Source organism: Mustela lutreola, chromosome 2, assembly GCF_030435805.1.
Source record: "Mustela lutreola isolate mMusLut2 chromosome 2, mMusLut2.pri, whole genome shotgun sequence".
Lineage (NCBI taxonomy): Eukaryota > Metazoa > Chordata > Mammalia > Carnivora > Mustelidae > Mustela > Mustela lutreola.
The window spans coordinates 104,106,300-104,122,618 of record NC_081291.1 but is presented as its reverse complement, the minus strand read 5'-3'; the positions used below and the strand labels follow the sequence as shown (position 1 = coordinate 104,122,618).

Sequence of the window (16,319 nt, the reverse complement as noted above, 5' to 3'; positions counted from 1 at the left end):
GTCAATAGCCATGTTACTGGAAATAAAGATTTTATGATTAAAAAACCGTTCCTCTAGGTACCAGGAATCTTCTTCCCTAAAAGAGAGTGGGGATTTAAAATAACAATGATCTTTTTCTCCCTCCTATTATATATATACTATATCATATATAATGTATATAATATATAATCTATGTATATGTGTATGTACATGTACATATGTTTGTACATATTATATATTTATGTGTTCTATAAAATAGAGAAGAAACACAAATTACTGTTATATGATGTATTACATATGTATTATGTGTATATATGTCATATATAATATATTTTTTCTATATAATGTATAATATGTATATACTCTGTATCTCCTATTATATATATGTATATGTGTGTATGTAATGTGTGGTTGCATACCTACACATGTGTATATTAAACACTTAGGAGGGATGACCGGGAAAAAAAAATCCCAGACTCTATATGCTTCAGGGAATTCCATACCAAAATTTTTATCGATTATTTGTCATCCTTAGACACAAACAAATCTTTTTATTCACTAAGTGTTCTTTATACCTGGAATGGCAGGTAACACATTCGGGCTTTTCCTGTACATAAAGGATCTAAACAAAGTGTCTGGCATATAGGAGGCCCTAACAAATGTTCTTTCCTCCGTCCCCTGCCCTCAAGAAAAATGAGAGGGGTTTTTCAAAGCAGCCAGAGGCCACTGGAATGTAGGATTTTCTCCCCACCCCCTAACTTTTTTTCTTGTAGTTATTTCGGGGCTATGTCTCGTGGAGAGATTCCTCCAGTGAGAGAGCGGTCTGAGCGAGTGGCTTTGTCTAACTGGGCAGAGCTTACACCTGAGCTGTTAAAGATCCTGCATTCTCGGGTAAGGGCTGTACTAGAGCATCAAGGGGGAAGATGGGGTAATACTGAGGCCAGGTGGGCACAGACAAAAGCCCACCATCCCCCAGCAGTCAGCTGGCCAATCAATATCATGAAATCCACTAAACCATTCACTGAAAGCAAATCTTCTCTTAGGGATAGGAATGATATTGAAATAGGCTACAAGCTGAGTTATTAGTGGGGTCATCCCAGATTTCCCTGAAGCTGGCAGAATGTCCAAGGAATCAACTCAATAATAATCCTTCTCTCCAGAAAAGCGCAGGTCCACAGTCCCTTGACTGTGACACACTTACTGATCAAGAACATAATATGATGGCAATCACAGTTTGGAGAGGGGTATAATTTAGTTTCCGAGCTACCCCAGATGCAGACATAACCTAGCTTTTAGGGAAAATCCTCGCTCTCTTCAAAGCCATATCATTCTGGGAGCTTTCCAATGAATGGATGAGGAAGGTCTGACTTGAGAAAGTTGTAGTTTGGCCAGTTCCCAGGAAATGTGGTTTAGCACCACCATACTCTGCTTTAAAATCCAGGATGGAGAGGTTTGGGGTATTTGAGGACTGACAGCCAACTACCTTGCTCCCAGAGACTTAGCATTTCACTAGAATCGGAGGGCCAGGAAAGGTGTATGCTTAACTAGGGCATCTGTAGCCTTATCACACTGTTGGCCAACAACTTGTTCCCTTTCTCCTTTTAACCACCAAGCACCTTATGCAACAGACATGGCAGAGATCAGAGATCTGCCATAACTGGGACCAAGCAACACTAGGCATCCAGACCACAGACCCCTTATTAGTCTTGGAAAAGCACAAGGGTTACATGTGAAGTGTAGTGCAAAAAACTCCACAGAACATAGAAGCAAGAGACTTAACATCTAATTCTAATTTCACTACTGATTACCAGTCTCAGACAAGTCCTCAGCTTCTGGGTTTCATTTGCAGGCTGCCCTATCTCCCTTATAGGCACAACCTAGGGATAAAACAGCAGACAATACTTTTCTGATAAAAGTATCAGAAAAAAATTAAAATGTAAAATAAAGGTATTATTTCCCTATAATCTTGACATTGAGAGTTAAAATGATTGCATCATACTTCAGCACACTTAACACTACACTGAATATTTCTCTACCCTTACAAAGAGGACGGCCAGAGTCCTGCCCTCATTCCTCTCCCGCCATCAAACCCCTTGCTGGGTGCTGGGAAAATGTGGGCCTTGCTGGGCAGTATCTCTTGGGGCATTCTCTCATCCTGTCCCTCCCTGTCCGTCGTCTGTCCCCTGACCTGCAGGTTGCTGGAAGACTGATTATCCACGCAGATGAGCTGGCCCAGATGTGGAAGGTGCTGAGTCTCCCAACAGACCTGTTTAATAGTGTGATGAATGTGGGCCGTTTCACAGAGGAGATCGAGTGGCTGAAGTTTTTAGCTCTTGCTTGCAGTTCTCTTGGAGTTGTAAGTGAGCTTTACTGCTTTCTGTTCCTTACCGGAAAAGCTCTGTCTGGGCCTGGAAGAGGAGTACCTCTGCACACACAGTCCCATCTTCTGGGCTGAGAACAAGCATACCTGTCTTGTCTACTTCCCTTCCTCTCTGAATTAGGTCATTCCTCTGCTCCTCAGCCAGAAGCAGGGGGGAGGGGAGGAGAGGGGAAACCTGTCATCAGACCCTGGGGAGAGTTTACTAGAATGTGGCTTCTGGATTATTTATGAATTTCAATCATTGCCTTCGGATTTATTTCCGTCACCACTCCACTTATATTCCTAAAGATAACCAATAGCCAGCTGCAAGAGATTCGCTTCTACTTGGGTTCCAGACACCTAGAAGATACACCAACGGGGCCTTTGAAAAAGAGATGCAGGCTTACAGAAAACTACTATTTGATAAGCATAATTGGATACAAAAATCAGAGCTGAGAGATCAGGAAAGGAGAAATGAGGCTATTTCCAGACTTACCGTTATGACATCATCATGGATGTAGGATGCTCATACAAATTCATGCCTTTTCTAAGTTTGACTTGATTTACAATTGGAAAAGGAATGTTTCTGTTTTAAAGAAAAAGATATTGCACCCAGTTCATGCACTTATTTAAAAGCTTTGGGCGTCATCTTATATATGGACTCACTCTTATTAAACACCTTTATAATAACTTAAATGAAAATGAATCAGAAACATGGGTTTTTTAAAAAATCCTGGAATATGTGCAAGTTTGAAAGTTAATGAGAAAATTATTGACTCTGCCAAAAGCAAATGGTACATAAAGGTAGTCTGAATCAGTCAACAACTCTAAACACCATCTTTTTCTTTCATCTTGAATACACGTGGGATGCATATCTGACATTTTTGTTTGACAAAAATTATGAGAAATATTATTAGCAAGTTCAACTTTTCCTATAGGCTTCCCCTGCAACTTTCATTATAATTGTTTCTTTAGAGACAAGGAGAGGTGAAGCCATTCATAGTTTTTTATCTTCATTGTCCTGTATGGTAATACGATATAATGAATAAATTGCTTTCTTCCAAAGAGGAAAGGAAAATTGCAGCCAGTGCAGAAGTTTTGCCTATCAGTACTATCACGCTTCTGTGAAAATAGCCCCAAAGGTTGGGGGAAGTCCAGGAAGACAAATTAAAAATAGACACATTTTATTAAATTCCTGTAGGGTCACAAATATACTCACACTACATGCAGAGATATCTGGAGCAGGGAGGAGGGAACGTACTTTATTTTATCTGTAGTTAATTCTGAGCTTCCTGATCTACCCCACCCACAGAGAGTTGAGTAGGAAAGCAAGTAGATTCAATCAATCCAGGAGTTTTAGTCCAATGCAGTACCAGAAACAGCTTTGACATAAATGCCCAGTCTCTCGGTTTTTTCCACCCCACTCCACTCTTCAAGATGGCAGCAGAGTGTATAACAGGGAAATGGTATCTCCAGGATCACACAACCACCAAGCAAAGGATTTCCTATATGTCTTGGTCCTTGGAAATCCATGGGAATAAACACTGTCCATGTGGTCTCAGGGGCTTGTGGCCTAAGTCCTAGGTCTCTTCTCTCTCACAGCACAGTGCTCCCTCCCACCCCCCATCCCTAGCTCGTCATCATTCTGGTGGGTTCTGAGGACCTCTCTGAACCCTTTCAGGTTGCCTTCATCGGCTCCCTGGCTCCGGTGGTCTACTTCACAGACCCTCACCACCTTGTGAGATGTGTGAGTCCTCTCCTTCCACATGCCTTGCGGTAACAAAAGTGACTACAGAATATTAAATTCCACTCTTCCCTCTGCTGAGCTCACAGTGCAGCTGTAGGTTTACTTTGGTATGTCTCCCTCCCGCACTGGGGAGGGGGAAACCATGAGGTGAATTGTATCTTTCTGCCTCCCTTCCAAAACAGGGAGATTGGATTAGATGTTCCAAAAGTTCCTTCATCTCTGACAGACTATGATTCTAGTCTGCCTTCTCTACTTCTACTGAGATATCCTCAGGTCTGACTTTGGATAACAGTGAGGTCTTCAAGTATCTAACTGCCCCTCATCACCCCAACATCACAGAACACCTTGAGGTGAAGTCAGCCTGAAGGGCTAGTCTGTAAATAAAGGGTGCCTCGTGAATCTAGGAACCAGACCCATTATACCCATCTGTTTCATATTGGACTATTGCTGGGAACTTAAATGTGGAGGTGTGAGGGTGTCAACATCTGGCAGAGGCTTTGCAGTCTAGTTAAACCATATATCCTTAGCGTGCCTGGGTGGCTCAGTCACTTAAGCATCTGCCTTTGGCTCGGGTGGTGATCTCAGGGTCCTGGGATGGAGCCCTGCTCTGGGCTCTCTGCTCAGCAGGGAGTCTGCTTCTCCCTCTCCCTCTGCCCCTCCCCCTGCTCATGCTCTCTTTCTCTCTCTCTCTCTCTCTCTCAAATAAATGAATAAAATCTCCATATATATACATATACCCTTAGAGGCAAGCTCAGGAATTTCTCCTTCCTTTGCCAATTCACTAGTCAGACATGATCTTGGTGCCATGTAGAAAAACCAGTTCCCTCCTTTCATCTAATGACAGGGACTTTCTTGAGCTCTCCCAATCTATACCCAGGATTCAAAAGACTGTGGCATGCAGACCTATATTTCTCTTCCCTATCAGCACTCCTTCCTCTAGACTAGCCTCTATTCCCTCCTGTTCCACGGGGACTGATTGTAGAAAAGGGAGACTGTGTTCATTGGAAGGAAGGATGTGTTTTGTTAGCAAATAATTCACTTTCTGAGCCTTTCTCCTCTGGGTTTGTGACTCTCAGAAGATGCTTTAAGGCTCCCTTTATCAAGTGGATCCCCATCTGATCAAAAAATCTTGTGCAACAAAACGCAGGTCCTTGTTTACTTTAGATTTATTTAAGTTCTAGTCCAGAGAATTCTTTATCCATTCATCCATGTATGAAATATTTTAAAATGTTAAGAGGACAATAAAACTTAAAGGCTTGTGTTTGATTAACAAGATACTGTTTGGGGTAAAAAGCACCTGTATTAGCTTGTAGGGCTGATGGAACAAAGTACCCCAGACTGGGTGGCTTAAACACTAGAAATTTATTTTCTCACAGTCCAAGAGCCTGGAAGTCTGTGATTAAGGTGTCTGAGGCCATTGTCCTTGGTTTGTAAATGGCCATTGTCTTCCTGTTTCTCTCTCTTTCTCCTTTTCTTTCTTTCTTTTCTTGATTCATTTATTTATTTGAGAGAGAGGATGGGTGAGTGGAGGGAGGGGGAGGGGAAGAGAAAAACTTCAATAGACTCCTTGCTGAGTTCTGAGCCCGATGTGGGGGGTTAAGCACAAGACCCTGAGATCATGACCTGAGCAGAAACCAAGAGTCAGACACTTAACGGGCTGAGCCACCCAGGTGCCCTTACCTGCTGCTTTATACAGTTGTCCCTCTGCGTATGTATGTATCTGACATGTCTATGTCCTAATCTCCTCTTATGAGGACAGCAGTCTTATTTGTTTAAGGCCCACTCCACAGACTTGATTTTAACTTAATTACCTCTAAAATGGCCCTATCTCCAAATAGAATCACGTTCTGAGGTCCTGGGGTTAGGGCTTCAGCATATGAATTTGGGGTGAACACAATTCAGTCCTTAACAGCACCCCAACATGGATGAGCCTGCAGGAATAGGACAGCAGAACAAAGGCAGGAGGGGAATTTTTGAAGAAAAGGAAGGAGAGAGGATGAGCTGTGAGTGGAGATGATGATGGAGTTCTTTGCACATAAGCTTGCAAATCTACCCAACCTCCCCCCCCCCCCCCCCGTCATGCTGACCTCGCATCCCGCACATGGCCCACCATCTCACTGACAGCCTCTTCCCCAGCCTCTGGTCTGCCTGCCACTCACCCTCCTCCCTGGAAGCGTGTGGCACACTGCCACAGATGGTGCTTCGCAGCAGTTTCCAGGGCAGGGCTCCCAAGGGCAGGGGAGGGTCAATGAAAGGGGCCTGCTGCAAACCCCAAATCTCTTTGACATCATGCGTTTTACCATTCTAAAATTCGTGTACCCTGATGATTCCAGTTCATAAGGTAGCAATGTTTATCAACATAAAGAAACGAAATGTAAATATTAAATCAATTAAAGTTAATAATTAATGCAAACAATGTTTAAATCACTTGTCATCAGGTAAAACTGTCTCTCTAGGAAGATGACCAAGTTGATTCCGCGCCCTCATATACTTCCTGATACCTCCCCGTGTACACCCCTGGGTAACACACACAAGTTAAAGAGGCATCCTGTAGACGTCCGTTATATTCAGGGGAAGGAAGGGAACGGAGCAGCCCGCAGCAGCTGCAGAGGAAGGGCAGTGCCAGCCAGCCTTCTAGGGAGATACCAGCAGCTGCCTTTTCCTTCTCCCAGGCACACCCAGTTCATCACTCAGGAATCACTGTTCACTGGTCCCTGGAAGGTGTTTAAGGACAATCTACACATCATCTGTTTTGGTGAACTGCCCTGGTAGACACGCTGACCTATGTTTGCTAATTCAGAACTAAACAATTCTTTCTTCAAATCATTTTTCTTTACCCCTGTAATTTCCCAACTCATTCACTTGGGAAATTTATGTAAAGAATAGGTTTATGGAAAGACACAGGTGAGTAAAAGCTAATTCTGAACATGACCTTTTGATGTTGGAAGTTTCATTGGTTTGCTCCTATACTGTAAACCTTTGGGCATCCATCATCTCCTAGTTCTTCCCCGGCAACAACGAGGTGAATGTCATGGCATATAAAATACAAGGTGTAAAACAAAAAACAACCAAGGTGTTTTGATTAGATGGATCTACATGTTTTAGAAGAACTGGTTTTGATGTTCAGTGTCACTTTTCCTGTATCTGGGACTCCTGTCTTCCCAGGGATTGACCCTTCTCCCCCACCCCCACCACTGTAGCATTGCTCCAAGTCCCACAGGAGCATATGGGCTAGACTAATTACCTCAACTCTTCAGATGAAAGATTAGAGAGCAATAAGAATAAGAAATAATTTTAATTTTTTAGAATGTAAAATCAAATTCTCCTTTAGTGAGGTTATTTTGATGAAAATAATAAATATCTTAAAATATTCAGTTCATAAACTTAATTCCTTGAGAGTAACCCTCCAACAAAGAAAGGAAAGGAAAAAAAGAAAGAAACCAGATGGAATTCATTGATGTTTGGGTGTAAAAAGTTCAAGCTTTTCAGAATACTACATTATTCTCACTTCATTTTATGAGAGCAGTATTTTTATTTGTTTTCTTTTATCTAAACTGATCTTGCAGGGGGTGCCTGGGTGGCTCAGTCTGTTAAGCTTCTGCCTTCCATTCAGGTCATGATCTTGGGGTCCTGGGATTGAGCCCCACCTATGCTCCCTGCTCAGAGGGGGGTCCTTTTCTCCCTCTCCTTCTGCCACCCCTCCCTACCACTCCTGCGTGTGGGTGCACACACTCTCTTTCTTCCTCTCAGATAAATAAATAAAACCTTTAAACTGAATCTTAGGAATTTAGTTTGAAATAATGACTTTCTCATTTTATCTTATGCCTTTATAGACCATTGCCAAAACTCTCAAGATAGTGTGCGAGGTGTTATCATCTGACCATGACAGTGGACCTCCCCGGATCCCATTTAGCACCTTCCAGTTTCTCTACACATATATTGCTGAGGTGGACGGGGAGATCTCTGCCTCACATGTCAGCCGAATGCTGAACTACATTGAACAGGAAATGTAAGTAAACTTTTACCCATCAGAGGGGAAAGAATCAGAGGGGAAAACAAATCTAGCAGGCCATGATATAGCAAGGTTACTATATTATACTGCTCTAGGCACAGAGAAATGTGATGAAGAAAAAGAACTAAAGACCCAAAAGAGAAAGGGAAAGGCCAGGGAAGAACGGTGTAGGACAGTGATTCCAGTGATGAATTGGAAATGCTAGTTCTCAGGCTGCCACCTGAAAATACCCAGTCACAAACTCAGGGGCAGGACCCAGATGTCTGCATCTTAGCAGGCCCTTCAGGTGACTGACTCACACTCAGGTTTTAGGTAGTAAGGTAAGAGTGGGGGAGGAGGAGCAGGCTGCCAAAGTCAAAGAAAAAGAAAGGCATTGAGGGCAGGATCCACAAAGAATTCATTTGGAAGGAGAGAGTTAATATACTGTCTTTCTTAAAACTGATTGTTCAATGAACTAACCCCAGATATATATTTTTCCCAAACAGAATTGGTCCTGATGGTTTAATCAAAGTCAATGACTTTACCCAAAACCCCAGGGTTCGGCTGGAGTAAAAGCACAGTTTTGGGCATTTTAAAGGAAGATAACAGAGTTGATTGTGCTTCAGAATGACTGAGCCCCACACACCATCTAATGTCAATTTTCTTGTACAACTGGTCCACACTAATAAACAATTAAGCAAACCTATGAACTCAAGAAATGTGTGGAATTAAGATGTAAAATTGTTGGAACAAAACACTTAAATGAACAGAAGATGCGTATCCTTCCCACATGGACACTGAGAATGGCTAACTAAGCAGGGTAGAAAATGTGTCTCAAGTCAAACCCAGGCTGTCAAGATTTTCACAGGTAGCATGTTAACCAGACACAGTTCTGATGTTTTGTGATTATGAAGGATCTTCTACGTAGTCAATCCACATTTTCACCAGTTTGGCTCTCCATTTGTTGGTATGGTACTAGTCACTCACACACTCACTAATGTTTGTCAAGGTTAGCTATGTGCAAGGAATAGGATAATAAATATAGGACACCCTGTTAAGTTTGAATTTTGAATAAGCGAATAGCTTTTCAGTATTGTTTTGTTTTGTTTTCATGCTAAATCTGGCAACCCCACCTAGGAACTATGCTGGCTTCTGGACCTACAAAAATGAATCATATCTGAATTCTGCCCTCAATGAGCTCACACCGTCTTACATGAAAGCAAGACATGAACTCAAATCACCTTTTTTTTTTTTTTTTTCACACAAGAGAGCACACATAGGGGTGGGGAGAGACAGAGGGAGAGGGAAAGAGAGAATCTTAAGCAGGCTCCATGTACAGCATAAAGCCTGACCTGGGGCCCTTAACTGACTTAGCCACCAAAGCACCCCTGAACTCAAATCATTTTAAAGCAAGTCACTCTGAGAGATACCATTATGTGTTACAGAGATTGGTATTAAAGGGGCAATGTCTCCAGATTTTTCTGACACTATATACAGATGTAATGGGACCCTCTTGGGAATTGCCCTGCATGAGGTTAAGACCTCTGACAAGGTCTCTGAAAGATTTTTCTTTCTTCCAGGAAGCAGATGAGATGAACAGTCTGTGGGGTTATTGTTCTTAAGGTCAGGTGTACCAAGGTTGCTGGATTCCTTCTCTCTGCCATACTCTTCTCTCTTGAAAGTTTTTTTTTTTTTTAAGTTGTTTTGGTATAAGAATCATGTTAGTGTGCCTTTTCCTTTACACATATCTTCCTTCTGAACTGGCGAGAAATTCATCTGTTAGTGTCTCAATCAGTAAAAGGATATTATGAAGGGACATCACCATAGGTCCTTTAATTTGGCTTAGAGTGAAGTACGAAAAAGAACTGAAACACATTCTACCCGCCATGGCTGTCCAGTTACACCTGCAGGGGGCGAGCAACAACCAATTCCCCCAGCTGTCTGTCATTTAGCCAAAGCAGTCTATCATTTATATCCACCCTGGCACCTTCGGCTGTGAAAAGGCTGCAGCCCTGCAGGCAAATCCTGGCACTGGAATAAATTGGGGTTAAAGAATGAGTGAAACCCTTCAACCTGCGCCAGTCTCTCCATTTCTTTCACTATGATCAAAGAATTCCAATATGATCTTGTCTGGGGGTGGGGAGTGAAGGGGAGCAGAGGGAATAGCCCCAATTTGAAAGGCTCTAAAACAAGGTCATGATCATAATAGAAGCAGAAGGGGCCTTTTTATGTTTGAGAAAACAAATTAAACTAGAAATCAAACCTCAGTAGCCCTGAGCATAATCCCTCAAGAGTGAGGCTAATGAAACCACATCCATCAAAGAGGACCCAGATACAAAGTCACTGATGACACTGTGGCCACTGGTTGAAACTCAGCATAACTGGTGGTGCTACCTCTTTGGCTTCTAACACATCACGTGACGTCTGCTATCTTTCTGTCTGCTATCTATCTTGCTTCCTCTAAGCTACTGAGATTAATAAGCCCCAGATGCTCATTAGAAACAGCTCCTAGAGCACAGCTGCCAAATTAGCCTACTTCAGAGGTCATCCCGAAGGTGAAAACCAGCTTTGGCCTCCACCTATGCTGTTCTATATCCACAGTATTATAAAGATGGTATTAATGATCGTCACCAGCATGTATGAAGCACTTACTATGTGCAATCCCTATGCACAAGGCTCTCTCTACATGGTCAAAAATAACCTTTACAATCTGACCTTGCAAAGTCAATGTTATTGTCCCTATTTTATAGATGAAGAGACAGCCTTAGAGAAATTAAGTTGTTCACAACCACTGGTAAGAGGAGTTTGAATCCAGGTCTGTCTGACTCCAAGCTTGGGCTGCCTTGTTTGCTCAGTGCACTTTTTAATAGTTTCTCCCCAGAAACAGCCTCTGAGATAAGGATTTAAGTGCAAGTAGTTTATACAGGAGACAATACCAGGAAGAGTGGAAAGAGAGAAGGAAAAGTAAGATAATGATGGAAAGGAAACCAATAAACAGTGTGTTATCAAGCCACTTATCCATAAAGCCCAGTCGTGTTGGAGGAATCTGGGAGACAGGGTAAAACACATCTAAGAATTATCCCAACCAGAGGGATGAGGAAGCTCTTCATCATCGGCTAAGGGCTGCTTCCTCACCAAGTTCCCATCTGTCATTGACTGAGGGTTGTTTCCAGAGGCATTAATTTACTGGCATTTCCAGCTTGCCCAGCTGAAAGTGCGAGCTTTCTCCTTTTGAGGCAGAAGAAATGCTCTCAGTTTCAAATTCATAGGTGTTTACCAAAACCAACCTTTGAACCTTTGAAGGCATTGGCATAGGGTACCACGAACATCTGCTTACAACGCCTTACAGAGAGTTTAATAAAACAAAATTTTAGCATTTTCATCACAATTGTTTCTTTCCTTGGGTCAGACTCAAGTCAGTAGGGCCTTCAGGGCAATAAGTGACATATGTGTGTTCAAATCACACTTAACCCTCAAACCTGACACATTGTCCCAAACCAGCAGTTTCTTCCCCATGATGAGATCATTCCAAAGGGACTTTCTTCATCCTTGCTGCTAATAGACCCTTGTCAGATCCATCCCATTGGCCATCCTATCATGACTAGAAAGAAATATTTGAATCCCAGCATGACCTCAGTTAAGCTGTCAGTCTGAGACCCCCGAAAGATATGGTTTATATTTTTTCCTTTAAAAAGAAAAAAAACATTCAGGAAGAAATAAAATCAAGATTTTATAAAGAAAACGAAGTGGGCTCTTTCTTTCCTAAATTAAACTATTTTGATTAAAGTGAAGACTACAGATACATTTAAAGCTTCGTTGGGAAATGCAAAGATTATGGCTCAATTCCATGTTCTCTGTTCTACATGCCCCCTCTCTCCTTGATATTGTTCAATCGTGTAGTTTCTGTATCTATCCTTAGTTAAATATATATATATGTGTGTGTGTAAATAGATATACATATATATATATGAAATGAGCACATTAGCATTCTTCTGGGGAAAAATAGAAAGTTTTTAGCAAATACTCAAAATTGTATATGATCAAAAAAAGTTAAGAACTCTTGGATTAGAAATAATTCCAGAAGGCACAGAATGGCTTGAGGAAAAGCAACAGGGCAGCCTCAAATCTTCATAAGCAGAACTAAGTTCATTCTTCCAATATTTAATTTATAATCCAGTCCACAGCTTTTTTCTTTTTGAATCTTGTATCATGGCTATATATCTTAATTGTGTTTTTACATTTTCATATACTTTGAAATTTTGGCTGTTTTCTATAAACCGGAGCTTGGTTAACAGGAATAGAGTCTTTCATACTTCAGAAGTGAACCAATGGGAAAAGTCATTGGCCCAATACTCTAAATTATGAAACACTGCCTAGACCAAGCAAAGTCACTAACCATGACACTAGAGGGACCTAAAGCTCCAATCAGGCTCAGAGGGCTGAGTCCTGAATAATCCTAATAACAGACCATCAAAATATATAAAGCAAAACTGACAGAACTGAAGGGAGAAATAAACAGCCATATAATAATAGTTGGAGACATAAATACTACACTTTCAATAACGGATACAACAATTAGAAGATAAATACAGGACTTAAGTAACACAATAAACCAAGTAAATCTAACACATAAACAGAACATTCTAACCAACAACAGCATATGCATTCTTTTCAAATGCACACAGGACATTTTGCAGAAAAGACCAGATGTTAGACCATGAATTAGGTCTCAATAAATATGAAAAAATAGACTATCATCCAAAATATCTTCTCCAACCACAACAGGATGAAGTTAGAAATCAACAATAAGGGGCACCTGGGTGGCTCAGTGGGTTAAAGCCTCTGCCTTCAGCTCAGGTCATGATCCCAGGGTCCTGGGATCGAGCCCTGCATTGGGCGCTCTGCTCGATGGGGAGTCTGCTTCCTCCTCTCTCTCTCTGACTGCCTCTCTGCCTACCTGTGATCTCTGTCTATCAAATAAATAGATAAAATCTTAAAAAAAATAAAACTGGAAAGGTCACAAATAGGTGGAAATCAAGTAACATACTCTTAACCAATGGACCAAAAAAGAAATCACAAGAGAGGAGGAGTCAAGATGGCAGAGAAGTAGCAGGCTGAGATGACATCAGGTAGTAGGAGATCAGCTAGATAGCTTATCAAACCATTCCAAACACCTAAAAATCCAACAGGAGATTGAAGAGAAGAAGCACAGCAATTCTAGAAACAGGAAATCGACCACTTTCTGAAAGGTAGGACCAATGGAGAAGTGAATCCAAAGCAACGGGAATATAGACCCCGCAGGGAGGGGCTGGCTCCCGGCAAGCAGTGGAGCAATGGAGCACAAAATCAGAACTTTTAAAAGTCTGCTCCACTGGGGCACCTGGGTGGTCAGTGGGTTAATGCCTCTGCCTTCGGCTCAGGTCATGATCCCAGGGTCCTGGGATTGAGCCCCGCATCAGGCTCTCTGTTCAGTGGGGAGCCTGCTTCCTCCTCTCTCTCTTCCTGCCTCTCTGCCTACTTGTGGTCTCTGTCTGTCAAATAAATCAATAAAATCTTTTTAAAAAAAAGTCTGCGCCACTGAAGGACATCACTCCAGAGGCTAAACCAGGGTGAAGCCCACACAGGGTCAACGTGCACTCAGGTCCCGTGGGGTCACAGAAGGATTGAGAGTGTCTGAGTGTTGCAGAGCTCACAGGTATTACAGCAGGGAAGCCGGCTACAGAGACGGGGGGCAGGGAGGGGAAAAATGAAACAAGATGGGACTAGGGAGGGAGACAAACCATAAGAAACTCTCAATCTCACAAAACAAAGTGAGGGTTCCTGGGGTTGGGGGGTAGAGATAGGGTGGCTGGGTTATGGACATTGGGGAGGGTATGTGTTGTGGTGAGTCCTGTAAATTGTGTAACACTGATGGTTCACAGACCTGTACACCTGAAGCAAATAATACAATATATGTTAATTAAAAATAAAATAAATAAACAAATGAATAAAACATTAAAAAAAAAGACATACAGGGACGCCTGGGTGGCTCAGAGGGTTAAGGCCTCTGCTTTTGGCTCAGGTCATGATCTCAGGGTCCTGGGATCGAGCCCCGCATTGGGCTCTCTGCTCCTCGGAGAGCCTGCTTCCTCCTCTCTCTCTGCCTGCCTCTCTGCCTACTTGTGATCTCTGTCTGTCAAATAAACAAATAAAATATTTAAAAAAAAAGGCATACAATGAAAACTTCAAGACAATGATAAAAGAAATTAAAGATAAAAATAAATGCAAACACATCCCATGTTCATGGATTGAAATACTTAATATTATTAAGATTTCAATATTATCCAAAGAGTTTTACAGCTTAATCCCTATCATAATCCCAGTGACAGTTCTTGCAGAAATAGAAAATCTTCCTAAAATTCATATGGAATCTCAAGGGATGCTGAATAACCAATACTACCTTTTTACATTTTTTTAAAGATTTTATTTACTTATCTGACAGACAGAGATCACAAGCAGGAAGAGAGGCAGGCAGAGCAAGAAAGGGGAAGCAGTCTCCCTACTGAGCAGAGAGCCTGATGTGGGGCTCAATCCCAGGACCCTGAGATCATGACCTGAGCCAAAGGCAGAGGCTTAACCCACTGAGCCATCCAAGCACCCCAACCAATACTATCTTGAAAGAGAACAAAAGGGGCGCCTGGGTGGCTCAGTGGGTTAAACCTCTACCTTTGGCTCAGGTCATGATCCCAGGGTCCTGGGATCAAGCCCTGCATCAGGCTCTCTGCTCAGTGGGGAGCCTGCTTCCCCCTCTCTCTTTGCCTGCCTCTCTGCCTGCTTGTGATCTTTCTCTCTGTCAAATAAATAAATAAAATCTTAAAAAAAAAAAAAAAGAAAGAGAACAAAAAAGCTGGATGATTCACCCTTCCTGATTTGAAACTTATTAGAATGCTACTGTAATAAAGACAATGTGGTACTGGGATAATGGCAAATATACAGACCAATGGAATTGATAGTCCAGAAATAAACCCTCACATATATCATCAAATGATTTTTGACAATGGACCATTCAATGGAGAAAGGACAGTTTCCTGAATAAATAATGCTGGGAAAATTGGATAGCTACATGCATAAGAATGAAGTTGGAGCCTTACCTGACAGCATCCACAAAAACGAACTAAAAATAAATCAAAGATCTAAATATAAGATTTAAAACTATACAAATCTTGGAAGAAAACCTAAGGCAAAATTTCATGGCATTGGCTTTGCCATTGATTTCTTAGAATTGACACTAAAGACACAGGCAATAAGAGAAAATGGACAAAGAGAAAACTTCATGAAAGTAAGTTTTGTATATCAAAAGACAATAATATCAAGAGAGTAAAAAGACAACCCAAAGAATAGGAGAAAATATTTGCAAATCATATATTTGATAAGATATTCATGTACAGAATATGTAGAAAACTCCAGAACTCATCAACAAAACTACAAACAACCCAGTTAAAAAATGGGCAAAGAACTGTCGGTGGGTATGCAAACTGTGTAGGCACTCTGGAGAATATGGAGGGTCCTCAAAAAGTTAAAAATAGAACCACCCTACAACCCAGCTATGGCACTACTAGGCATTTACTCAAAGATACAAACAGTGATCGAAAAGGACAACTGCACCTCGATTTTTAAAAAATTTCCTTTTTAAAGATTATTTATTTATTTGAGAGAGAGAGAGAGAGAGATACAGTCATGGGGAGGGGCGGGGTGGGAGAGAAGCAGACTCCCCATGATTGGGGAGCCTGATGCAGCTCGATCCCAGGACCCTGGGATCATGACCTGGGCAGAGACCAAATGCTTAACTGACTGAATCACCCAAGTTTCTCTGCACCCTGATGTTTATAGCAGTATTATCAACAATAGCCAAACTATGGAAAGAGCCCAAGATGAATGGATAAAGAAGAGGTGGTGTATATACACAATGGAATATGACTCAGCCATCAAAAAGAATGAAATCTTGCCATTTGCATCAATGTGGATGGAGCTTGAGTGTATTATGCTAAGCGAAATAAGTCAGTCGGAGAAAGACAAATACCATACAATCTCACTCATATGTGGAATTTAAGAAAGAAAACAGATGACCATATGGGAAGGAGGTGAAAGGAGAGAGGGAAACAAACCATAAGAGACTGTTAACAATAAAGAACGAAGTGAGGGTTGATGGAGGGATGTGGGTGGGGAATAGGCTAGATGGGTGATGTGTATTAAAGTAGGCACTT

The 16,319-nt window shown here is 41.8% G+C and overlaps 1 protein-coding gene across 4 annotated transcripts in view; it reads left to right on the top strand.

Moving 5' to 3' along the window:
* ROPN1 (rhophilin associated tail protein 1) overlaps positions 1-8,782 on the top strand; it is a 28,374-nt gene extending 19,592 nt beyond the window's left edge. For all 4 annotated transcript variants that reach the window (XM_059162888.1, XM_059162887.1, XM_059162886.1 and 1 more), the window contains 4 exons: positions 753-870; positions 2,174-2,335; positions 7,919-8,094; positions 8,583-8,782. In XM_059162888.1, the coding sequence (XP_059018871.1) occupies positions 753-870; positions 2,174-2,335; positions 7,919-8,094; positions 8,583-8,649 (523 nt within the window). In that variant the 3' untranslated portion in view covers positions 8,650-8,782. The remainder of the gene's footprint in view (positions 1-752; positions 871-2,173; positions 2,336-7,918; positions 8,095-8,582) is intronic.
* The last annotated feature ends 7,537 nt before the right edge of the window (positions 8,783-16,319 follow it).